General features: G+C 61.6%; 1 protein-coding gene across 1 annotated transcript; it reads right to left on the reverse strand.

Moving 5' to 3' along the window:
- Positions 1 to 1,783: 1,783 nt before the first annotated feature.
- Positions 1,784 to 20,015, reverse strand: GALNT5 (polypeptide N-acetylgalactosaminyltransferase 5). Its single transcript, XM_075430309.1, has 10 exons — positions 18,685 to 20,015; positions 15,391 to 15,557; positions 12,297 to 12,416; positions 11,833 to 11,968; positions 11,230 to 11,349; positions 10,645 to 10,762; positions 10,120 to 10,443; positions 5,806 to 5,886; positions 4,945 to 5,106; positions 1,784 to 2,528 (listed from the first exon to the last, which is right to left on the reverse strand). Exons 1-10 carry the CDS (start codon positions 20,013 to 20,015, stop codon positions 2,388 to 2,390), a joined length of 2,700 nt encoding a protein of 899 aa, XP_075286424.1. The 3' UTR covers positions 1,784 to 2,387.
- Positions 20,016 to 25,500: the final 5,485 nt, after the last annotated feature.

Below are 25,500 nucleotides of genomic sequence, written 5' to 3' on the forward strand. Positions count from 1 at the left end.
GGGCTTGCCAGTTGCCACAACATCTGCGGCAGCTGCAGGGCCCAGCAGCCAGCGCCGGCTGTTGCCGCTGCCTGCACTAATCGCACGCTAAAGGAGAATCCAGCGCGCAGCCATAAATCAGGGGAAATTGGTGCCTGAGTGGTTCTTCCCGGGGTGGAGTTTTGCTGTTCAGTCCGGCAGGAACTCGGGCAGGAGAGCCCCTAGAAAGGGTCCAAGCCAGTCAGAAATGGAGTTAACACAGAGTGCTCAGAGGAAGAAGCATCATCTACTAGAATTCATTCCCTTTTTTTTATTTTTTCTTTCTTTAAACAAACCAAATGGGGCCTCCAACCACTTCGATCCAGGGTACCTCCCGATGGAAGCGCAGCACGGCATGCCCCGTCCCTCCCGGCCGCAGCGCAGGAGGCATCTGTCCCCCTTTGGAATAGCTGCACAATTCCCGCTGCCGGCACGGGGGACGGCGCCGGCACTGTCCCCAGCCCGCGGGGCCGTCCTCCTGCCCGGGGTGCCTTCCTCCCCTTCCCCAGCACCCACGAAGCCTGCACGGCCCCGAAACCTCCGAGCGCCCGGGGTGCGACTAACGGAGCGGGCAGCTGGCTGGGGAGGAGCGAGACGCCGATGGTGCTGGAAACGCGCTCTCGTTTCTGAAGACTGGGCTGACGGGTTCAATCCCACCGCTGCTCGGTGCTGTGCAAGCCCTGAGCACGGCCACAGCTCACTGCCAGCGGCCCCGCAGGCGCGCTCCCGGCGTCGCGCAGAAGATACCGGCAGGGAAGCGAGCACTACGCAAACGGGGAGCCAGCGACAGGCCTGGCGACGGGACGTGACCGCGACATCTGATCATTGGGCGCCGACTCGGTGACAAGTGACTGAATGTCAGCAAACAGCATCTGATGAAACTCCTGCTCCTGACCAAAGAGGACCGCACAAACAGCGTCTGTGTCGCCTGTCTGAGGGTGACTGCAGGCTGGCTGTGCCAAAGCAGGCAGAGGGGACCGGGGCACAGCTGGAACAGCAGCCAGCGGGGAAAATCTGCTGGCCCGGCCGGCATTTTGGCAGCCTCAGCCCGCCAGACGCTGCCGGCATCGATCGCCACGTGGGAGGTGAGGTTATAGCGGGGCCCCCTCTGCGGAGCCGCCGGGGAGGCACAGGGGGCTTTGGGAACATGGGGCGGCGGAGGCTCAGCGGTGGCCGGGGACCCTGGGCCCCCCAGCTGCCTGTGTGGGGAAGCCCCTCGCCCCGGTGCGGGGCAGAGCCGTGGCACTGCCCTTCCCCAGCGGCACCGCAGCCGGGCACGCAGCGGCCTCCCCGACCAGAAACGGGGAGGAAATCCTGAGTCCTGCCTGGGACCACCAGCATCGAGCATTGTGGCTCTTGCTGCCAACGATTCTCCTGTCAAATCTATCCCTTCCAAAACCGGCGATGGCTTTTGGAGACGAAACGTTTCACAGCAAGGAAAAAAACGTGCCCGTGAGGTTAAGCTCAGAGGGACTTTTGGTGTGCGGAGCCTGGCCACCCCACGCAGCCCGGTGCCCGGCCAGGTCTCGCCGCGCCGCGCTCACCCTGCGGCAGTCCCTGTGAAACGTTCGCGCGCAGACGTGTCCACGCACGCCGCTTGTGTCCGGCAGCCCTTCCGGGGGCAAAGCCCTCGCTGAGCTGGGCAGGTGACTTCGCCCACCCGAGCGCCGGCGGGTGGAAGCTGTGGGCTGGGGGACGTGCTGCCGGGGGTCTCTCCCCCCCCCCCCCCCCCCACGGTGGGGGCACGCCGCCCCGGCAGGGACACACAGCACGCGCGGCCGGAGCGGCTCATCGGCCCACGCTTGCCTCCCGCTATCGAAAGAAGGCTTTTCCGATAAGCAATCGATTCCTAACAGAACCCTGACACTCCTCCGTCAGAGGCACCGCGTCCCGCCGGGCCGGGCCCCACGGCCAGACCCAGCACGGGCATGTCGGATGGATTTTTTTATTGTGTTGGTCAATAAATTTCCATTTTCTCAGGCAAGCAGCCCAATTTGCTTCTTACAGACTGCAGAGCCACGGAAGTATTTCTGTAGCTTATGCTGCTGTCTGGGGGGAACTGATGGCTTACTTACGGTAGGACGGGGTACTTCAGAAAATATTTCCATTTAATAATACAGAAAATCATTTGAGTTTTTGCCAAAGTCTCCCACAGTGAGGGAAAAACACGCCCACCTGTTTCAGACGTTGCCAAACCAGATGTGCTGCTCTGGGCACTCCGACCTCTCAGCGCGCTGGTTTAAATTACGGGTTTCAATTACCATTGGGAAGCGAACTTCCATTCTGCAGTTGCTGTCACAAGTCGCGCAGATGCCCTTGCTGACGTCTCCAGACGAAAACACAGGGTTTCTGGTCCAGCCCTGCTCCCTTCAGTCTGCGTAGTAATGGCCAAACTGCCACTTCTGACGAGGGTTTGCGGAGTCACAGGCATTGACCCGCAGGGCCTGGGGAGCGGGATCGGCTTCCAAGCAAGCCGGCTGCTGGAGGTGCTCCGAGACGAGGTGGTCCGTCTGCAGGGAGAGAGACGGCGTTAGGCAGTGGGACTCGGGCAGCAGCAGCCCTGCTTTTCCACCGAGAAAGCCCAGTTCTCTGTGGTGTGCCCTTTTTTCGCACTTCCCTAATACGAACGACTTCTTTGCTGACTTGTGGGACTTGTGGGCGGACCCAGCAGTAAACTGGATTACGAAGGAAAGAGGAGGCTGATCTCCCTCCTTTTGCTTTTCACACCTGCTTGGCTTTATCTGCTCAACCCACGGGGCCAGCAAGGCGATGCTGCAAGTGCTGCCAAAGGTAAGGGACCTTGCTGTGCCACCGCCTAGCATCACAGCGTTTCTTGTGGTCACTTGGGTAGCACCCAGGTGAAATCCTCCTGAAATGACCTGCTGAGCGTTGTCTGGGCAAAAGCTGGATCTTTGTGCATACAGCAAATGCGCTTCACAGAATCACAGGCTGGTCTGGGTTGGAAGGGACCTTACAGACCATGCAGTTCCAGCCCCTGCCCTGGGCAGGGACCCCTTCCACCAGACATCACTCACATCATTAGTGCAACACAAGGACGGTGACACCAGAAGGTGGTAAAGCGTCGTCATCCCTTTGGTGAGCACCCACCGCCCGCTGACCTGCTCTCAGACTTCCTACTGCTGGCAGCAGTGCAGGCTGCTGCGCCCACACCGACCGAGGCCGCCCGGCGCCGGGGAGCGTGTCGGTGCCCGTGCCCTTGGGTGTCAGACCTGTCCCCTGCCGCGGCCGGGAGCATCTGCCCGTGCCTAGCCCCCCGCTCAGCCAGGGACCACCAAACATCTACCTCACGGCTCGAGGCGAGACAAAAACTGCCTGTGCGCTGATAACGCTGCCCGGGCTCCTAAGAGCACGACAATTTTCACGTATTTTTCACAGAACACCCAAGGTGAGCCTTGGTGCCATGGTGTTCAGGCTTTGAAAGTTTTAGTTTTTCAGACTAAAGATGAATGGGAACTTGTCAATACGATGAGCGTATAACTTAGCTGCATTTTCTCCTTCTTAAATTTAGAGTATTTCTCTCTTGAAGTATGCCATTTCACAGCATTTTGGACAACTACTTGCACCAGGCTGACAGAGCTAGAGTCGTGACTCTCTTGCAGGCAGCCCATGTAAGCATCCATGCTTTTCCTTTTCACAAATGCTTCCTTTTAACACCACCGCTGTGAGCTGAATGCCCATCAACATCCAGTACGGTCCACGCAGGTGCTGTCGGGGGTTTCCGTGCACAACCAGGAGGTGTTGTCATGGCACAGCGCTGCCGGAGCGAGCGCCTGGGCACGACCAGCGCCTGCCTCCCCAGCGCCGGGGCACGCGCTGCCGGGACGCACATCGCCCAGACCCGGGCATCCCGACAGTGCAGCCTCAGCCAGTCTGCTGACGACACCAAACTGGGAGGTGTGGTGGATACACCGGCAGGCTGTGCTGCCGTTCAGCGAGACCTCGACAGGCTGGAGAGTTGGGCAGAGAGGAACCCGATGAAATTCAACAAGGGCAAGTGCAGGGTCCTGCACCTGGGGAGGAACAACCCCAGGCACCAGTACAGGCTGGGGCGGCCCTGCTGAAGAGCAGCTCTGCGGAGAGGGACCTGGGAAAGCTGGTGGACAACAGGTTGACCATGAGCCAGCAGTGTGCCCTGGCTGCCAAGAAGGCCAATAGGATCCTGGGGTGCATCAAGAAGAGTGTGGCCAGCAGGTCGAGGGAGGTTCTCCTTCCCCTCTACTCTGCCCTGGGGAGGCCCCATCTGCAGTGCTGTGTCCAGTTCTGGGCTCCCCACTTCAAGAAAGATGAGGAGCTACTGGAGAGAGTCCAGCGGAGGGCTACGAGGATGAGGAGGGGACTGGAGCATCTCTCCTACGAGGAGAGGCTGAGGGAGCTGGGCTTGTTGAGCCTGGAGAAGAGAAGGCTGAGAGGGGACCTTCGAAATGCCTCTAAATATCTGCAGGGTGGGGGTCAGGAGGACGGGGCCAGACTCTTTCCAGTGGTGCCCAGCGACAGGACAAGGGGCAACGGGCACAAACTGGAGCAGAGGAAGCTCCAGCTGAACCCGAGGAAGAACTTCTTTCCTCTGAGGGTGACGGAGCCCTGGCCCAGGCTGCCCAGGGAGGCTGTGGAGTCTCCTTCTCTGCAGATATTCCAGCCCCGCCTGGACGCGGTGCTGTGCCCCCTGCTCTGGGTGACCCTGCTTGGGCAGGGGGTTGGGCTGGGGGACCCACAGAGGGCCCTGCCAACCCCGACCATGCTGGGACTCTGTGACAGCCCGGCACGTGTCTGCGTCCCCGCGAGGAAGGCAGCAGCGCCGGCGGACCAGTGCTTCACCTCGGGCGGAAAGGCGGCTTCGGCAAAGCCGGGACAGAGGGCCGGGTCGCCGACCCACGCCGTGGCTGGCCTCGCCAGCGCTTCACTCACCATCTCCGGCTGGAAGGTGGCCAGGGAGCGGTGCAGCCATGCCAGGCCGCGGCTCCCGCCCGGGCAGCGGCGCAGCCCCAGCACGCCCGCGGCACCGGCCGGCGCGACGCACAGCTCGCCATGCTGGATCCGCCTCAGCCAGGTGTAGTTGAACTTCTGGTTCTGCGGGGAGAGACCGGGCAGAGCCGTCAGCCCGCTCGCCGCCCGCCGAGGAGCCCGTCCTCCCGCCCTCGCGCGGGACGGCGGGATGAGGAACGCCATGACCCATGAGAAGACCCTTCCCGTGGATCTGCGGAGCTCACCCCGGGGGGGAACGGCCCCAGGAACACGGCCGCAGAGCACGGGAAGGGCTGGCCACAGCGGCTGCCTCGCACCCAGCAACGGCCCGCGGCCGGATGCTTTGCCGCCGCACGCAGAACACCGCCTCGTATTTCACGTTTCTCCCCATTTCCACGTGCGGGCTCAAGGAAAGCACCAAACTTTTCCACCCCAGCTGAATTTGCTGGTTCTGGGGCGGTGGCTCGGCCAGCAGCTTTGCCAGCAGGCAGCCCCTGCCCCTCGCTGTCCCCAGGCACCGCGCGGCCGCGGGCCCCGGCGAGGGGCTGCGTCGGCTCCCGGGGGCCGTGTGCCCCGGCGAGGGGCTGCGTCGGCTCCCGGGGGCCACGTGCCCTGGCGAGGGGCTGCGTTGGCTCCCGGGGGCTGCGTGCCCCGACGAGGGGCTGGGTCGGCTCCAGGGGGCTGCGTGCCCTGGTGAGGGGCTGCGTCGGCTCCCGGGAGGGGGCCATCGCCGTGGGGAGGTGCAGCAGCCGTCGCCACGCACTGAGCACGCCGTGACGTCCTCGGCACGCGGGGCATCCTTACCTCCTTGGTCACATCACATGCCTCCAGAGCTAGAGTGGTGTTTTCCACAGTGACGCACGTGGCTGTGGCTACGTTAACGAGCTGGAAAACAGCAACAAAACGCAAAGTTAGAGGCAAATTCCCGAGGAAGAGGAGAGGCTGTGACACTGCAGTTCACCTGCTGGATTCACAGGACAACGATGAACACTGCCCACTTCGCCGAGTGAAGCAGAGATCACAGAATCACAGAATCCCAGCATGGTCGGGGTTGGCAGGGACCTCTGTGGGTCACCCAGTCCAACCCCCTGCCCAAGCAGGGTCACCCAGAGCAGGCTGCACAGCACCACGTCCAGGCGGGGCTGGAATATCTCCAGAGAAGGAGACTCCACAGCCTCCCTGGGCAGCCTGGGCCAGGGCTCCGTCACCCTCAGAGGGAAGAAGTTCTTCCTCGGGTTCAGCTGGAGCTTCCTCTGCTCCGGTTTGTGCCCGTTGCCCCTTGTCCTGTCGCTGGGCACCACTGGAAAGAGTTTGGCCGTGGAGGGGTGCGTGAATGCACATCTGCTCCGTCACACACGTTTTTCTACCGAGAGAAGCTCGAATCTAGCCCTTTCCAGAACCACTCAAGGCTGGACGAGACATGTTCCTATTTGGGGTTATTTCAGACACCGCTAGTGTTCCTGTCCTGCCAGTGCCCCAAGCGCCAGCTCCCAACAGCGCCGACCGCAGAGCCCCTTCCCGCTGCTGCAGCGTGAGGGAGGCCGAGCAGCCGCCGCGCGCAGCCGACGCGAGTGCCCCTGGTCCCCGTCCCCTCCCGGCCGGGGCTCGGGGTCCTGGCCTCCGGCCGCCCGCCATGGACCCCGGGGAACGGCTCCACCGCTACGGGCGACGCGCTCGGAGCCTCACCCCGCGGCAGCTCTTCCTGCTGCCCATCAGGTCGGTTGTCTCGGTACCCCTCACCGATGGGGAAACGCAGCCGCGGTCCCCCACCGCGGGGAGCCCTGGCAGCCACATCGTCATCATTAAGCTGTTCTTAACGGAGCTGCCACTCTGCCAGCCCACCCCCCGCCCCGGGCTGAAGCCCACCACGCCGCAGAGGGCTTGGTCGGCTGCTGCCCGCAGGCACCGGCTCCTCGGACGACCCTGGCGGTGCGTCGGTCGGGGCTGCTCCCGTCCCCGACGGCCTGCAAACGTCGTTCCTTCTCCCTCAACATTTCTGAAGAAGTTACAAATTAATTCTGGTGCACAAATAGGCTATTCAGGAAACAGTTCTCAAGCAACTTCAGACAGCGTTCAGCACAGCTGAAATTTGCAGAGCTAGCTGTAAAACAGATTTTCTGCCCTATTAGATATTGACAATGAAGACAAAGGAGCGATTCAGGTGGCCTGAATCAGGACAAAGCAAGGCAACACCTTGAAAATTTTCACAAACAGCTCTGAGAAGCTGAGGGTTTGGTTCAGGTGAGGCAGAAGTCGCTCCCTATGGTCTAACAGCTTTGCACTGAATTTGACATGATGTTTTGTTGCTCCAGTTGAAAGAAAAGAGCTGAAAAAGTAAATATTTCTGAAGAAATGTCTGTTTTCTTATGTTCTCAAGGCTACTACTGCTAATTCTTTTTAAAAACGTGTCACTTATGACAATGTTCCACTGCAGCACCCAGCCTAACCCAAACGGTGCTTTCCGGAAGGCAAGGCAGGGACGCGGGCTCACGGCTGCCCCGGCGACAGCCCTCGGCTCGGGGGGCTGCCGCTGTCCCGCCGAGACCGACGGACACGTCGCGGCGGACGCGCTGCTCACGGCCCGCTGAAGTGCCCGAGGCCAGCAGTGTCCCGTAGCTTTCCCATGCGTGCGCAGAGGTCACGCAGAGGAAGCACGGCGTCGCTCCCCGCGCTCTCTGCAGCGCTACCCTCCCGCACCTCCACGGCTCGACCACCACCGTAACGCACCGGCTGCGCCTGGCAGACAGCCTGGCTTTCTCCCCAGGGATTCCCACGACGGGGAACCTCCACGTCATGCCCTCGGCCGGCAGAGAAGCCTGAAACGCGGCCAGACGGCTGCTGTGCTTTTTCCTGGCTCCCAGCAGGGCCGGTGCATACGCGGGCCGTGCGCCTTGGCAGGGACAGAGGGGACAGGCAGTTCTTGTTCTCGCTCCCCCGGCCGTGCCAGCCGTGTGGTCACCGGCTCCTGGCCACCTCCTCTTGGCCAGTGCTGCTCCTGCTGCGGCACTGGGAGATGGGGAGGGACGGGGAGGGCAGCAAACCCTTTAGTTCTCATTCCTGGCATTGCTGTAATATTTCTAACAAACCAGATATTTTTCTTTTGTTATTGCAATTATAACTCCCTTGCAATCGCAGTTTTATCTTTTCTGGGTATTTGGGGCTTCTAAATGTTCACAGTAGCAGTCGGTACTCTGCTGAGGCTCAGGGCGAGGCCAAATTCAGAACTCACAGAATCACAGAATCATGGGATGGTTTGGGTTGGAAGGGACCCTTAGAGGCCATCCAGTCCAACCCCTCTGCCATGAGCAGGGACATCTTCCACCAGCCCAGGCTGCTCAGAGCCCCGTCCAACCTGGCCTTGGATGTTTCCAGGGACGGGGCATTGACCACCTCCCTGGACAACCCATTCCAGGGTTTCACCACCCTCATGGTAAAAAACTTTTTCCTTACACTCCGTCTGTATCTGCCCTCTGTAACAAAACTCCTGCTTTAGTCTGGTTTAATCCACGTTTTAGCGTGGGTGAGGTGACACTGAACACCCGTGGAGCAGCTGCCCAGGCAGGACTCGGTTCCCGGGCGTGGAGATGGCGGGATGGCGGAGGAGAAATGGAGCCCGGCCCATCCTCCCTCCTCACCCGCCCGCCAGCGAGGGGCTGCGGGGAGGCACGACCGAGGGCTTCACCCGCAACGCCCGTGGGGTGCTCCCTGCCCACGGACACCTCCGAGGCACAGGCTCCCCCTGCCCTGCAGCCATGCCAGGACTGGTCCAGGCTGCTGCCCTGTCCGTCTGTCCGTCCGCAGGCAGCTCCCTGCCCGTCTGTCCGTCCTCAGGCAGCTCCCTGTCCGTCTGTCCGTCCGCAGGCAGCTCCCTGACCGTCTGCCTGTGCTCCCTGCCCGTCTGTCCGTCCGCAGGCAGCTCCCTGTCCGTCTGTCCGTCCGCAGGCAGCTCCCTGCCCGTCCGCCCGTCCGCAGGCAGACCCGGTGCCGGCAGCGGACCAGCGGGTTTCTGCTGCCCTCTGCTGGCGGCCCAGCACCGGTACAGCCCGGCAGGGAGCGGGGAGGGGTCTCCAGGCAGCTGTGCGGGGAGGGGGTACCTTGAGCCAGCAGTGTGCCCTGGGTGCCCAGAAGGCCAATGGGATCCTGGGGTGCATCAGGAGGAGTGTGGCCAGCAGGTCAAGGGAGGTTCTCCTCCCCCTCTACTCTGCCCTGGGGAGGCCCCATCTGCAGTGCTGGGTCCAGTGCTGGGCTCCCCACTTCAAGAAAGATGAGGAGCTACTGGAGAGACTCCAGTGGAGGGCTACGAGGATGAGGACTGGAGCATCTCTGCTACGAGGAGAGGCTGAGGGAGCTGGGCTTGTTCAGCCTGGAGAAGAGAAGGCTGCGAGGGGACCTTATAAATGCCTCTAAATATCTGCAGGGTGGGGGTCAGGAGGATGGGGCCAGACTCTTTCCAGTGGTGCCCAGCCACAGGACAAGGGGCAACGGGCACAAACTGAAGCAGAGGAAGCTCCAGCTGAAGATGAGGAAGAACTTCTTCCCTCTGAGGGTGACGGAGCCCTGGCCTAGGCTGCCCAGGGAGGCTGTGGAGTCTCCTTCTCTGGAGATATTCCAGCCCCGCCTGGACGCGGTGCTGTGCAGCCTGCTGTGGGTGACCCTGCTTGGGCAGGGGGTTGGGCTGGGTGACCCACAGAGGTCCTGCCAACCCCTACTCTTCTGTGATTCTGTGATACCCAGGGAGTGTGCAGGCAGGGGGTCCCCAGGCAGCTGTGCGGGGAGGGGGTCCCCAGGCAGCTGTATAGGCAGGGGGTCCCCAGGCAGTGTGCGGGCAGGGGGTGCCGGACATCCCACCCTGGGGCACAGCCCCCAACCCAACCTTGCACGGGCAGCTCACCGGGGTTTAAACACCAAACCAGCTCTTCAGCCAGAAACCGTCTCTGGGAACCGTGACCTACTTCTTTATAAAAACACCGGGGAATCCAGACCGCCGTGACATGGTACAGATTCACAAATGTTACCAGGGAAGCAACTCGGAGACAAACATGCTGGGATGCTACCAAGTCCCTAACCAGCCACGGAAAACATGTCTAAACGAGGGACAGCAAGTCGTTGGGTACGTACCAGCCCGCTGGCTTTCACCAGGGGAGCTTCCAGGTCCGGGTAGACGTTCTCCAGGTACCACCTGAAGCTCTTGCACTGAAGCTTCTTTCGCAGTTGGATTTGTTGAGTCAGGTCGCCGACATCCAGGTTTTTCAAGACTAAGTGGTAAGCGTGGCCGTAGAATAACTCCTTGTACTCGTCCAACCAGACCTCCGCAACGCGGGCCAAGTTCCTCTCCACCGTTCTCACCCGGTCTTTCGGGAAGGAGTAAGGGTTGTCGTTCCTGAAGATGTGCCCAACCCTGGAGCACGGAACAATCTCGATCTCTCCCCCGCACATCCAGACCTGAAAAACAGAGGTTGCTTTGATGGAAACACGGGCAGGTGTCGGGTGCTGGCTTTGTGCGAGCCGGAACTGAAGCAGGGAAATAAGTACAGTGCTGGGGGGGATGGGGTCTCCGGCAGGGGGCTGCCCCGGGAGACCCTGCCTGCACCCCAAGCACCCGAGCCGGGCTGAGGGGGATGCAGGCGTGTCGGAGCGACGTACCTTGAATGAAAGCTCCATATTTTCACCTCCCCAAACATCCAGTCCTGGGTCATACGTTCCCAGCTCAAAGAAATACTTCTTATCGATGGAAAACAGGCCACCCGCCATGACGGGGCACCTGGGAAGAGAGAGGCCACACGGCGTGTCAGCTTGCCGGGAAGCGCCCGTCCCTGTCCGCTTGCTTTGACCAGGGAATCGCCCAGAAGCTGTGGGCTACCAAATGCTGGGGGACGGTGCCCGCACCTGCGCTCACAGAGACAGCCAGGACCACCCGGTTCGTCACCTCACTGCACGCAGCGTTAAAACCGATGACGGTCTGAGAGCCGCGACGGGGCGTGGAAGGGAAACACGCAACGGCAGGTTCCCCCGATCCCGGCAGCACCGGCGAAGCGCCAGCAGTGCCGCAGGAGGTGAGCAAGGCTTGCCAGGCTTTGCCGTGGCGGACGGTGTGATCGCCCCGTGCGCCATGGCCTCTGCTGTCCTTAGGAGCAAGGAACAAGGTCTGGCCTCGAAGGAGCCTTCGCTGCCAAGCTGCCAACAAAGGAACAGGTTGGCTCACAAAGCGCTCGGGTTTGGTTTTTTTACCTTATTATATCAGTTTCCTTGATTTTATTTTTCTCGATGACCTCTTGCGGAATCTGCCTCCATCCAAAATTCATTGGCCAAGTAAAAATCCCACGCTGAAAGTTGTCCACGGTCATGTAACTAAACGGAGAAAGAGATGGGGATGACTAATTCTGAGTCACATTCCTGATTGAAATGTCACCCTTAATGAGTGAAGATGAGAATCTGTACATAATTAAAGCGGGATTTTAACGAATTTCATCAGGAATCCTCTTCATGTACTAAAAGTCACGAAAAAGGGAAAAGGTGTGTGCGGCAGGCGAAGGGGCCACGTCCACCGCTCGCGTTAATTCCGGGTGTACGAGAAGGTTCAAGGTCCTGTGCAGCCTGCTGTAGGTGACCCTGCTTCGGCAGGAGGGTTGGACTAGATGACCCACAGTGGTCCCTTCCAACCCCTACTATTCTGTGATTCTGTTACGCCTCGCCGGCGCAGCGCTGCCGCAGCCCAGCTGGGAGGTCTGGACCTGCACCGTCCTCGAACCCCCGTGTCAGCGGCCCAGCCAGAGGCTTTGCTCACGCGGCCGCCACGGATCTCGGGTCTCCCCGGGGTGCGAGCCACCTCACCTCATGTCCTTGTCGCTGATGACCTCGATGACGGGGCAGGCGACCTTGGCGCGGTGCAGGCGGACCCTCTCCAGCAGTGGCTCCAGCCACCCCACGTTGCACTCCACGTGCGAGTCCAGGAACGTCAGCACGGCGCCTGCGGCAGAGGCCGGGGCAGCGTCAGCCCTCGGGTGCCCCGTCCCCATCCTGTCCCCATCCCGTCCCCATCCCGTCCCCACCCCCGCGGGCTCGGGCTGCTGCCGATGGTGCCACCACCACCTCCACGGCTCCCGACGCCCTCCCGGCCGCAGCCCTGAGCACTTTTCCCCACTCGGCTGTTGCAGCCGGCAGAGCGAAGCGGGCAGCTCCCGGCAGAAACGGCTGTTTTGGTGCCGAGATGGAGGGGACTCCAGCTCAGCGCTGGAGACGGCGTATCAGCACCTCGGGGGGGTCCAGGCAGGGCTGCGGAACGGCTTTCATCCCACCTCTGGCCATCTCCGCTCCTGCCAGTCTGGCCCGTATTAGTCCGTGCCTCTCCTTGAGATGGAGGATCTTCACTTTCGGGAACCGCGACATGTATTTGTCCAGCTTCTCCTTGAGGTACCCTGCAGAGAAGGAGGAGAGGGCAAGGCTGACCGACCCACTGCACCCCTGCTTCCAGGGCTGGAGGGCAGCAGGCAGGTTTTCCCTGGAACCACCTCCAGGACACACCAGGGCCCTCGGGTCTGGGGCGCGAAAATCTGGACACAGCGGCAGGGCTTCTGGTGCACGGCGTCCCGCTCTGCGCCTGCTCTTCGGTGAGACCCCAGCCGCGCCGCCGCCAGCAGGTCTAGGCTGAAGGTGACGAGCTTAAAAATCTCCGCTGGAGACGTGTCTCCCGGCACTGGGTGCCGGGGTGCTGCTTGGCGCCGGGGGCTCGCCAAGGGCTGCCGGGCCGTCCCGGATCTGCGTCCCCCGAAAGGACGGGGCTGTGGGTGCTGGCATCACCTCCTGCTCCCTGCACAGCGGGCACCGCTCGGCATCGGCGCAAACCCAGCGGACCCGTGACGGGTGCCGGGCGAGCACCCTGACTCGCTGCACGGCGGGGACGTGGGAAGGGGGGAGCAGCAAGGGCAGGGCTTTTGGTGACAGGCCATGGGCAAAACCCCACCGGCCTGACTGTTCATGATCCAAGCCAGGTATTGAACAATCGCTCAAAGACCCCAAAATGAATTTTTGTTCCTCATTGCTATATAACTGCAGTTCAAATCTGGCTGTGAGCTCTTTTCCTTTGGCTAAAAAAAATTTTTTTTTTGTGCTCTGCAAATTTCTCGACATTAAGCACCACATTTAAAGACCTGGCCCAGGTTCAAACTGCACGAGGGTTTGCTGTGGCAGATCTCCACTTCGCAGGTTGCTTTTGCCACGGTCTCCTGTGGCTGCGGAGGCAGCTGGTGGCAAACTCTCAGCAAAAAGTGGGTGTGGGAAACGTGGTTTGGGGGGCTGGAGTGGCGGGCCATCCGCTCTCCTCCACGGTGCCACCGCTGCTGCTGCTCCCAGCGCGTCGCTGGCAGCCAGCCGCCCGCTCACGTCCTTCCGGCCCCGACCTCCCTCACCGATGGGCTCCGCTGATGCCCTTCAGCTTTCTCCAGGAGAATATAACTGCGCTTCACACGCCAGTTCAAAGCTTTGAAGGGCTCCAAAGGTGAGAGATTTGCGGACACGCTTGCTGCAGGTCATCGCTGCTGCTCCTGGGACGACAGCAACGCTGAGCACAGCTCTCCGTAACTCACCCGCACGCAGAGGTCTGCGTTGCAAACCCCGATGTGGCTTCAGATGTTCGCTGGCTAGAGAGCAGATACAAAGGGAAGCCATAGGGAGAAAGTAAAGAGGAAACTTGAAAGGATGCTTTTGAGGGGAAACGGTATGAATGTGTTTCAATGATTGTTTTAAAAATTCGCAAACCAAGCCTTTTTCCTCTTTTTTGCCCCTATTGTCTTGTTGCGCTGCAGGCTCTCTGTACGCGTGGCATGAGCGCTGAGGTCTGTCTGAGGCAGCAGGTTCCCCGGAGAACCACCAATTGGAAAATGACATAATTCCCAAATTTCTAAGGGCTGAAGTCAGCAGAGAGCCAAAGCGTTACAAAGCAGAGGTTCGGTATCACCTGCGACGCCTGTGAGCACGCGTGCAAAGCCACGGCGCACGCGCAGCCGCCCGGCTCAGCACTGCTCTCACTGCAGCCGCCCGCTCTCCGCGCAGCCTGCGCAGCGCGTGCTGTCCCTCCCGGCCACCAGCCCTGCAGAGACCGGGCACCCCTCCGGGAGCTGCACCGAGAGGGGTGACAGCATCCACTCGACACACGCACAAGCCCCCATCCAGGACCCCCTGCAGATGCTGGGCCGGGGGGGACGAGCTCCCTGGTGCTCCCGGTCCGCAGCACCTCCGGCAGCCGCCGGCGTGAGCGTGGACTCAGCAACGCTGAGCCGTGCAGGCAGCAGCGGCTTGGGGGGTGAACCAGGATGGGGGAGCCTGGCAGGGCATCGGGCAGAGGCCACAGCCTGATCTGGCTTGACCTGGGCAGGCTGGAGAGCTGGGCAGAGAGGAACCTGATGAGGTTCAACAAGGGCAAGGGCAGGGTCCTGCACCTGCGGAGGAACAACCCCAGGCACCAGGACAGGCTGGGGCGGCCCTGCTGGAGAGCAGCTCTGCAGAGAGGGACTGGGAGTGCTGGGGGACGACAGGGTGACCATGAGCCAGCAGCGTGCCCTGGCTGCCAAGAAGGCCAACGGGATCCTGGGGTGCATCAAGAGGAGTGTGGCCAGCAGGTCGAGGGAGGTTCTCCTCCCCCTCTGCTCTGCCCTGGGGAGGCCCCATCTGCAGTGCTGTGTCCAGTGCTGGGCTCCCCAGTTCAAGAAAGATGAGGAACTACTGGAGAGAGTCCAGCAGAGGGCTACGAGGATGATGAGGGGACTGGAGCATCTCTCCTGCGAGGAGAGGCTGAGGGAGCTGGGCTTGTTCAGCCTGGAGAAGAGAAGACTGAGAGGGGACCTTAGAAATGCCTCTAAATATCTGCAGGGTGGGGGTCAGGAGGACGGGGCCAGACTCTTTCCAGTGGTGCCCAGCGACAGGACAGGGGGCAACGGGCACAAACTGGAGCAGAGGAAGCTCCAGCTGAACCCGAGGAAGAACTTCTTCCCTCTGAGGGTGACGGAGCCCCGGCCCAGGCTGCCCAGGGAGGCTGTGGAGTCTCCTTCTCTGGAGATATTCCAGCCCTGCCTGGACGCGGTGCTGTGCAGCCTGCTCTGGGTGACCCTGCTTGGGCAGGGGCTTGGGCTAAGTGACCCACAGAGGGCCCTGCCATCCCCGACCACTCTGTGACTCTGTGATTCTGTGATTCTGCCCACACCAGCCCTGGTGCCCATCTGGCCTCTGGTCCCCCTCATCCGGAAAGATAACAGCACCGGCTGGGGACGCACTTCAATACACTGAAAGGCGAAAATGCGATTTCTTCCTACCGCTCAGAATTGAATTACAGAGAACAAATTGTATTTTGGCCTCAAGTTATATTAGTTTCATAAAGGTAGAAGAAGCTTCCCCTACCTTTAGTGCTGAAGTCGTCCACCAAAATGACTTCTTCAATCAGGTGTGGCGGAGATCTGCTGAGGACGCTGTGAACGGAGCGGAGCAGGGTGGACCACACTTCATCCACGAAGCACATGATGACGGTGGTGGTGGGGAGGTCGTCGTGAACCCGCTGCTCGGAGCACCTGCAACAGCAACATGGGCTCACAGGCGCCGGCCGGCCGCCCTCCTGAAAATCTCCAGCCTTGGGGTTTGTGGGGAAAATGTGCAGGGAGGGGGGAACTGCCAAATGTAAAACACAGAGGGAAACCCCCGCAATGGGATTTTGTCGGGAGAGGGACCGAGAGGGGAGCGGGGGGGGCTCCCCACACAGCAGCCCCGGGGACAGCGGGCACTCGCTCCTCTCCAGCAGGGACCTCTGCTTAACCCCCACCCCCGGGCGACAGCATCTCCTTCCCGTGAGCAAACCGCGCCAAGGCGCCGGCGAGCGAGACCCCCCCAGCTCCGCACCGCCGGCCCGGGGTCTGCGCGTCCGCCATTTCGCTCCGCGACAGCCCAGACGCGACGCTGGGTCCGGGCTGCGCCTGCGGCACGCGGCAACACGTCAGTGAGCGGCTCCTCCGGCCGCCCGCCCGCAGCCCCGGCACCGCTGGGCTGCGGGGCAGCGGGGGTCCCTCGGCTCTCCCACCCCGCGCGGATCGCTCCTCTCCCCCAGACCCCCTCTCCAGCAAGCCCGCGAGCAGCTGCGGCTTGGATTTCCCTCTCTCGTCAACAGGCTGGGGTCTGAGCGCAGGTTCTGCTCTCTCGTCCCACCCGAGCAGACCCCCCCTCACCACCCTCACGGGGAAGAATTCCTTCCTTGGAGCTAATCTGAACCTCCCCTCTTTCAGCTTGAAGCCATCACCCGTTGTCGTGTCACTCCGTGTCCTTGTGCAAACTCCCTCTCCAACTTTTACACTGTCCTGTGTGAGTCTGGCCTCCATTTCTTTGCTAACTATATATATATATGTACATACATATATATATTTTTATATATGCATATACAATACTTAACATATACAACTAATCACAGAATCACAGAATCACAGAATAGTAGGGGTTGGCAGGGACCTCTGTGGGTCATCTAGTCCAACCCCCTGCCGAAGCAGGGTCACCCAGAGCAGGCTGCACAGGACCTTGTCCAGGCGGGTCTTGAATATCTCCAGAGAAGGAGATACTAATGTTGTGTAGCAGTCAAATCCTTCTGAAATTCCACCCCTGAGAAGGCTTTTAAACAAAATTAGCCCACAGCCCCTGTGTTCTGCCGCCGGCGCCGTGAAAGCCAGCGACACGCAGGCTCGCGAGCTGCTGACGTCGCTTTGGGAAGACGCCGCCTCGGACCTGCCGCCCCGCGTCGGGAAGCAGCGCGGTACCGAGGACCTGAGGCGCAGGGGTGCCCAGCGCCGTCCCCTCCCAGCCCTGTCCCCGCCACGCTGCTGCTGACCCACCCAGACCGTGCCGTGCCATGCAGCATGACACCTTTTTTTCTGCCGGGCCAGGAAATCCGTGTCCGTGTCTAAACCCGGATAACCTGCTTGTCCCCGGGTCGCTGCCGCGGCAGCCTGGGAGAGCTCAGAGCACGCAGGGACGTTCGCCGCAGTGCTGGGCTGAACGGGGCTCTGCGGGGAGCCCCCCGCCCACCCCCGGCCTTCGCCTCCTCGGCGGGACCCCTGCAGAGGCGCGGAGCTCGGCGAGCTCGGAGAGCAGCGAGCGTTGCGCATGGACAGGCAGAGCGAGGGCTGTGACGGGACACATCTCCGTCCGTCATCGGGCTAGTCCGGCACTCCAGCAAGGATCACAAGGGAACTGGAGTCCAAACCGGCACCCCTGCTCAGCCAAGGCGCTCCGTGATGCCGGGACGTCCGCCCCGGCGCAGGGGCGGGATGCGCGGGAGGCAGGCGGGCGGCACCTCCCGCTGCACCGCTCAGGGCTTTGCTGCCAAAGACCGAAACACGGTGCTGGCTTTGACCCTTTCCTGCGCACAGGCAGCTGCGGTAGCGGGCATCCTCTGCCCGCCAGAAAGCCGTCCTGGCTGTCCCCATCTGTCCCCTCCCGAGCAGGGCCTCCCCTCGAGCGCCGTGGGAATGTCTGCGCGCTGCGCCGTGGGACGGGGACAGATCACGGCACCGCTCCCGTCCCACCGAACCCGCGGTCTGTGGGCGCAGGAGGGGGACACGGGGGTCTCTGCAGGAGGCAGGTCTCACCCGCCGAGGGGCAGAGACGCCTGCGGCGGGAAAAGCGGAGCGTGAGAGGAACCTGTGTGAACCGGCGCCTTCCCCGGACCCTGCCCGCGCCGGCCCGGCACCGCAGCTCAGCACGGGGAGCCCTCGAGCCCCTCACCCCGTCTGCCCCTCGGCAAGGCGCTGCCCACACCGTGCCCTTTACTTTTCCACGGGGACCAGGGGCAGGGGGTGTCTCTTTTGCAGTGCAATACTGAGATGTGCAGAATCAGCTGTGCATTTCGTGGCGACGGCGGTGACGGAGCGACAGCTTTCCAAACCAACGCTCTGTGTCCCCACGCGGGCCCACATCCCCCGAGCTGCCCCTGGAGAGCGGGTACCGACTGCAGAGCTCTGCAGCACAAGGTCCGCAGAAAGAATCATAGAACCATGGAGTTATTAAGGTTGGAGAAGACCTCTAAGATCATCAGATCTGTCACCCCAGCACCCCCATGCCTGCTAAACCATATCTTGAAGTGCCACATCTACACGTTTTTGGCCCCCCCCAGGGATGGTGACTCCACCACTGCCCTGGGCAGCCTGGTCCACGCCTATTCCGGCATCCCCTGGACCGCTCCGACTGCAGGCTGGCAGTGCCGGGCCATCACGCCAGCGCTCAGCGCGGGGCTCGGTCTCCCCTCGGGCAGGGGAGGCCGTCGGGGTCCTCTGCCTCGAGGGGAGGGCAGCGGCAGCTCGCTGGTGTGAGAGCACGCCCGGGCAGGGGGGCTTCTGCGCTCCAGGCACCAAACGCACGAGTTCCGAAACCGAACAGTGCTCGGGGCTGCACCCGGTAAGCCGGGTACAACGAGCCCCGCCGCCCGCCTCGCGTGCCCCCGCCTCTGGGACAGCAGGGCTCCGCGGGCTGAGACCATCTGCAAACTCTACCGGCTTCCACGTTCGATGACACGCCGCTCTCCCCTGGAAAGGCAAAAGCCGTCTCACTGCCCGCGCGCACGGAGCGACGGGCTGGCTCGGCCCCGCAGCCCTCCCCGGAGCCGCCGCGCGGGTCCCCAGGGCCGCGGCGCAGGCGTCGCTGCGGGGAAGCAGGTCTTACCCGGCAGGCCTGGTGTCCGCTACGGCTCGGTCCACGGGGATCAAGTCGCTGAGGTAGACGTTAAAGTTTCCTTCTTTCCACCTGCTTCTTGCTTCTTCTTCTTTATCATCGGGGACTGCAACGGGGTGCCCGAACTGTCCCGGAGCCTGGGGGTCTCTCGGGGCAAGCGTCGCATCCATGGAGAAGACCCTGTGCGTGCCTGGGGGGCTGCGGCCCGCCTGCTCCCGCCTGTCCGTGCCAGCGGCACGCGGCCCCGGAGCCGCTCCTCGCGTCGCACCCAGCCCCCAGCCCCGGCCACCCAGTGCCACAGCCCCGGTGACGTGGGCGCCGTCGCCATCGCCAACCCCAGTGAGGGCATGCGCAGCGTGGGCGCTGTCGGTGAGGGTGTGCGCAAGGTGAGTGCCGTCTCCATCGCCAACCCCAGTGATGGCATGCGCAGCATGGGCGCCGTCTCCATTGCCAACCCCAGTGAGGGCATGCGCAGCGTGGGTGCCGTTGGTGAGGGCATGAGCAGTGTGGTCACCGTCTCCATCACCAACCCCGGTGACAGTGTGTGCAGCGTGGGTGCTGTCTCCATCACCAACCCCAGTGACGGTGTGCGCAGCGTGGGCACCGTCGGTGAGGGCATGAGCAGCGTGGGTGCCGTCTCCATCGCCAACCCCGGTGAGGGCGTGGGCAGCGTGGGCGCCGTCGGTGATGGTGTGCGCAGCGTGAGTGCCGTCTCCATCGCCAACCCCAGTGATGGCGTGCGCAGCGTGGGCGCCGTTGGTGAGGGCGTGCGCAGCGTGAGTGCCGTCTCCATCGCCAACCCCGGTGAGGGCGTGTGCAGCGTGGGCGCTGTTGGTGATGGCGTGCGCAGCGTGGGTGCCGTCGGTGATGGCGTGCGCAGCGTGGGTGCCGTCGCCATCACCAACCCCAGTGATGGCGTGCGCAGCGTGGGTGCCGTCGGTGATGGCGTGCGCAGCGTGGGTGCCGTCGGTGATGGCGTGCGCAGCGTGGGTGCCGTCGCCATCGGCGAGTCGCCGCTCTCCGCGCTCTTCTCGCCTCTTCGTGGAGCTCCCGGCGGGGCCGGCCGCGGGCCGCGGGGCTGCGGGGCTGCCGGGCTGTGCCCCCCCCTCGCTGGTGAGGGGCTGCGCGGAGGAGGGGGGTTTCGTCCCCACGGCCGCGTCCCCCGGCCCCGGCCCCGGCGCGTCCTCCCGCAGCCGCCCGCCGGGCTCGCCGAGGGAGAGGCGGAGCGCGGCCATGTCGAGCAGCAGCCAGGCGACCGAGGCGGCGAAGACGAAGGCCAGCGCCCGGCCGCTGCCGCGGAACAGCCGCCGCAGCCCGCTCATGGCCGAGGCCGCGCCGGGCGGAGCGGGGGGGCCGGGCCGGGCCGGGCCGGGCCGGGGCTCCTCTCGCCCCACCCGGCCCCGCAGCCCGCGCCGTAACCCGACACCGGGGGACCCGCCCGGCCCGGCCCGCGGCGGTGCGGAGCGGCCGGGGAGCGGGGAGCGGGGCGCTGCGCGGCGCTGGGGGGGCTCCGGCCGTGCGGGGCCGTCCCGCTCCCGCCCCAGTGCCCGGGGGGGGCGAACGCTGCAGCCCCCGGCGCCCGAGCCGAGCCCGGGTTAAAGAGAGAGCCGGGGCAGCGCCCCTCCCCCTCCTGTCCCGGATCCCGGGCCGGGACGTGGCGGCTGGGCTGGCCGTGCGGGCAGGGAGGGCTGTGCGGGCTGTGCTGGCAGTGCAGGCTGTGCAGGCAGTACGGGCTGTGCAGGCAGCACGGGCAGTGTGAGCAGTGCTGGCTGTGTTGGCTGTGCAGGTAGTGCAGGCTGTGCGGGCTGTGCTGGCAGTGCTGGCTGTACTGGCAGTACAGGCAGTGTGAGCAGTGCTGGCTGTGCAGGCAGTGTGGGCTGTGCAGGCAGTACGGGCTGTGCAGGCAGTACGGGCAGTGTGAGCAGTGCTGGCTGTACTGGCTGTGCTGGCAATGCGGGCTGTGCTGGCAGTGCTGGCTGTACTGGCTGTGTGGGCTGTGCAGGCAGTGCGGGCTGTGCTGGCTGTACCAGCAGTGCAGGCTGTGCTGGTGATGCTGGCAGTGTGGGCAGTGCTGGCTGTACTGGCTGTACTGGCTGTGCTGGCCGCTCAGGCCGTGCTGGCTGTGCTGGCTGTGTGGGACTGGGCAGCAGCTGCCCCAGCCCAGGCAGCGCTCGGTGGGCTTTGCGGGGAGCCCTCGGAGCACCCCCAGGGCCGCCCTGCTGCGCCTGGTCAGCTCTGCGTGGCTGTGGCTGTGGGTCCACACCGGTGCGGTGCCCCGCAGCACCCCCCAGTCCCCCCCCGTGTCTGCTGGCGTCAGGCGGTGCGAGGCAGAACCTGGCGAATCGTGCGTGGGGCTGTTCCCGCGGACGTGGTCACGCAGGGTGGGCGGTGCAGGGTCGGGGTGTTTAGGAGGTGCTCTGCGCAGGGTGGGGGTGCGTCGGGCACGGAGGGCGGTCACGCAGGACCCCCCGACGGGACTGCACCAACTGAGCAAGACGGCAGCTCGAGGAGTCTCTGCCATCCCACCGCGGCCAGGAGCCCTGCAGCGGAGACCCATCACCAGCAGCACCGGCCACAGCCCTGCCCGGGGCACTCGATTCCCCATACCGGGGTCCCCGGCCAGCAGTTTCCCTCCGTGAGCGACCGCGTCACCGTTGCACGGTCGGTGTGGCTCCGCTGCACCCGGAGGCACGGTCAGGTTAAAGAGCGGCGAGGGCGGTTGTGACGCGCGGGCATCAGTGGTGAGAGCTCCAGGTACGGGCGCTGGAGTGAGAGAGGAACAGCCCTGGGCCGGTCAGTGTTTTGCAGCTCTCTTAAACTCTGGTATTACTAACTTCAAAGCAACGCACAGTATCCCACATCACAAAACAAGAGATTTTTTTAAAATAAAGGGCTCCAGCGCACTGCAGTGCGTGTGAATATTGAAAGGAAAAGAAAGGAGTGGAAAAAGCTTACATTCATACTTTAAGAAGGGTAGTAATTTCAAAGCCCAGCCTATGGTTATATTGTGAGATCAAAGCCACGTCTTTTTAAAGGAAATAGCAATTCTGCTGTTTTTCCAAGGCTTTGCTTTGCAAAGCAAACTCCCCTCAGACGTGGCAGTTCTGATTTCAGCAGGCTGCGTGTGTGGATGGAGCACGCTTAAGGACTTTCAGCAAGAGGGAGTGAAGGGTAAGACTGTAAAAGGGCAGTTAAAAGCGGAGAAAAATGAGCAGCTGTTGGAGACTAAGGAGGCTTGGAGTCAAGATTAAACTGAAATGAAATAGTATCTTCAGTTTAGAGATAAAAATTTAAGATAAAGCACGGACTGCGGGTTCCTTCACCACGCTGGCACTGTTTTTTCATGTTGGTTTTTGTTTCTTCCCATGCCGTTCCTGACCGCCTCACCCAGCGGTGGGAGCGCTGGGGGGCCTGCTCTGGCACGGTGTCCCAGCGTGGCCGGTGTCCCCGCTGCTGGGCTTCGGGCACCGTGGCCCAGGGCTGTGCTTTGGGTGTGGGGTCCGTGCAGACCCCCACGAGCCAGCCCCGGGGTGCGGCCGGGGAGCACCGAGCCCTCGGGGCTGCGGGGAGCGCGTTCCTCTGCCGAAGGGAGAGGCCAGCCAGCCCCCTTCCTGGTGACTGACGGCCAGGTTGGACGGGGCTGGGGGCAGCATGGGCTGGTGGAAGGGGTCCCTGCCCAGGGCGGGGGGGTGGGACTGGGTGATCTGTAAGGTCCCTGCCAACCCAAACCAGCCTGTGATTCTGTGATTCTGTGACGGGGCACATCTCTGGCAAGGTCCAGCCCTGCATGGGGCGTGGGGTGGGGACAGAGACCCGAGATGTTCCTCCAAGCTTCGGCTTCACGCTTACGAGCTGTGACAAAGTCGTTGCTGTTTTGGTGTGGTCAGGCATTCCCACTGCTAACTCTGGGCTTTGGCTCTCCTCCTTGGCGAGTGTCAGTGTTCCAGATAGTTGAACAGATTCCTTGACACAAGACAGCTGCTTTTGTAGGGAGGAATTAATTTAATCAAGGCTACTCCATCATTAAAATAATCTGAAGTGTCAGATGGAAAAGCACAGGAGCAAGCTAACTTGAAGATGAAAACTCAACGTTTTTTCCAGCCAGAAGTGTCCCAGAAGCTGAGGTAACATTATAACAAGTCACTCTGGGTCTCTGTATAATATTTTAGTAACGTAAAAAAAAATACTGTCCACAGAGAAGTGGTGAAGGAACGATCTCTTACTAAAGCCTGGCTGGCTTGAGAAATTGTATTTCTTCTCTGGAGCAGAAGAGAGCATGCGGAGTCGAAGACAACACAGTGGTCCACAAAGGGCAAGGTAAGACACGTGTGGCTGACCCTGCCACGTGGAATACAAGGGCCCTTTTGGCTGAAAACAGCGGCAAATAATACGTACGGGTGGGGAAAAAAGCCATCAAGCTCTTCTATATCTTAATTACTTGCTTGTTTAATTACTTCTCCATCATAGAGCACCACAGTGTGCTCATCACGGGCAGCCAGCACGGGCGTGGGCACGGGCACTGCATTAAGCAAAGTGTGTTGGAAAAGGCATTTATCTAAAGAAACCTGCTCTGTGCGTAGCAGGGGCCGGCAGCAAAGCAGACAGATTTAAGCGTGAATGCAAAGAGAAGAAGGAAAGATGCAACAATTAAGGATCTTACTCAGACATTGGTGTATGTCTTTGTGTGTGTGTAAAATTTAACCTGCCAATATAGCGAAGGTGATGCTGGAATAGGTTTGTATCTAACTTGTAGTAACCTGCCGAAGAGCAGGATACTTTTCACCAACTTTAATGCTTCCCTCCCGAGCGCAGAAGTGCCAAGCTTTCTGCAGCCTGGCACGACGAGCAGGTCTGGCAAATGATCCTTAATGGAAGTGAAAGGTGCAAACTGGGGAATGCTGATGGAAAAACAAGTGAGGAGGGGAGGAGAGTGCAGAGAACACCTGCATGGGCTCCGGCAGGTTAGCATCTGGGATGCCTCCGTGCGCTGCAGGCGTCGAGGTGTCTGTCGTGTCGAGGTGTCCATCACGTCGAGGTGTCCATCACGTCGAGGTGTCTGTCGTGTCGAGGTATCCATCACATCGAGGCGTCCATCACATTGAGGTATCCATCACATCAAGGTGTCCATCACGTCGAGGTGGCTGAGGCGTCGTCGGGCCCGTTGCCCTCCGGCTGGGAGGGTTTGTGGCTGTGGCAGGAGCTGGGGGAGGACTTCTGCCCCAAAACCCCGGCCTCAGCTGCGCCTTTCCAGCGAGATGCGTGGCTGCTGGTGGGCAGTGCTGTGCCCGGCCGGTGCTTCCAGAGCCGTGTGGGCTCCTCTGCAGGTCCCCCTGACAGGTCCTGCCCTCGTCCCTCCCCGGAGCCCGGGCGTCACAAACCTTACGGCTGTCTGAGCGCCCTGACTCGTCCCCTCTCATTCACATCGTACCTTCGAAGACGTTCCCAGTGGTGAAATCACGTTTCTGTTTCTGAAATGCATTCATACCTACCAAATGTTAATGAACTGCTAGAATAGTGGTGAATTATTGGTGAGCGGTTTGTTCATTAAGATATGAAGTTCCATAAGATACTAGTTATTTGAAGTAAGAGTAATAGGATAAATATCTCTGTATCTGTGTGTCCTCTCTGAGGTCCAGCTGGCTTTGGAATCTGCTGATTAACTTTAATTGAATTTGACAGAAAGACACATGTCTTGAAGACATGAAGTACCAAGTGGAGGAAAGAACCACCCAGCTCAGCATCCCACGGAAAAAAGCAGGTGGGTGCTTAGCCGCTATATTAGACACCAGAGAATCCACACCGGTGGACTGTGGCAGGGGCTGGGCTGCAGCGGCACCCCGCCAGACCCCTGCCCTGTCCCGTGGGATGCCCGGCAGCAGGGAGCACGCGAGCACCCGCACGTGCCTCCGGCCCCGGAGCTGCTCGCCGTGCCGTCCGGCAGCGGAGAGCCTGCTCCCCGCGCAGCCACCGCCGCCACTGCCGCCCCGTCCCGGGCGGACGTCGTCAAGTGACGTCGTAGGGCTGGGCAGGGTACGAACACAGGTGTGTCCTGCGGTGTGTTGGCACATCACAGAGAAGCCTCAAAACTGGAATGAAGACTCGTTTCTCGTGTCACTGTCGAGAGAGGGGAGCTCCACCTTCACTGTGCGCTCCGTGAGTGTAACCTCCGGGGTGCGATGGCTCGTTGCTCTCCCTGGGGAAGGTCACTCAGTAAAGGCTTAGGAAACGCTGAATTTAGAATTCGTCTGTACTGCCAGGGCACTTGGTGATTTTCCTGAAGCCTCCACACACAGCAATTACAGTCAGACAAGAATGGAAACTTTGAAAAAAAGTTCATGGCCGTGTTCCGCAGCAAAACCGCAAAGCAGTAGGTGTCGGATGCTGGAAAATACCGGGCAGTTGTGTGTTGGACGCTTCAAAATCTGCAGACGAAGAAACGAAAGTTTGCATTTCTGTTTTGAAAGGTTTCCGGGTTTTCAAGCTGACCTCTGTGTTCTGGGGGAGGTGACAGTCGGTGTGCGATGGCGGCAAAGCTCTGGTTTTGGTGGCTCTTTGCACAAAGCCCAACCGAGAGCAGCTTTCCCCGGAATGGAGCTGGTTATGTAAGAAAAGATTAGAATAGCTGCTTGTGTTTATTTTTGTTATAAATAGTGACCCAGATTCGCCGTGGCTCTGGTGACACACGCCGCCGTGACGTGCGCGGTGACACACGAGGGGTGCGGGGACGCCGGGGAGCGCGTTCACCGGGACCGGGATGGCGGGGCTGGGTGATTTGCATAGAGGTCGTGTTTTGCTAATAAGTGTCTT

The sequence above is a fragment of the Opisthocomus hoazin genome, chromosome 9 (genome assembly GCF_030867145.1).
Source record: "Opisthocomus hoazin isolate bOpiHoa1 chromosome 9, bOpiHoa1.hap1, whole genome shotgun sequence".
NCBI classification, from domain to species: domain Eukaryota; kingdom Metazoa; phylum Chordata; class Aves; order Opisthocomiformes; family Opisthocomidae; genus Opisthocomus; species Opisthocomus hoazin.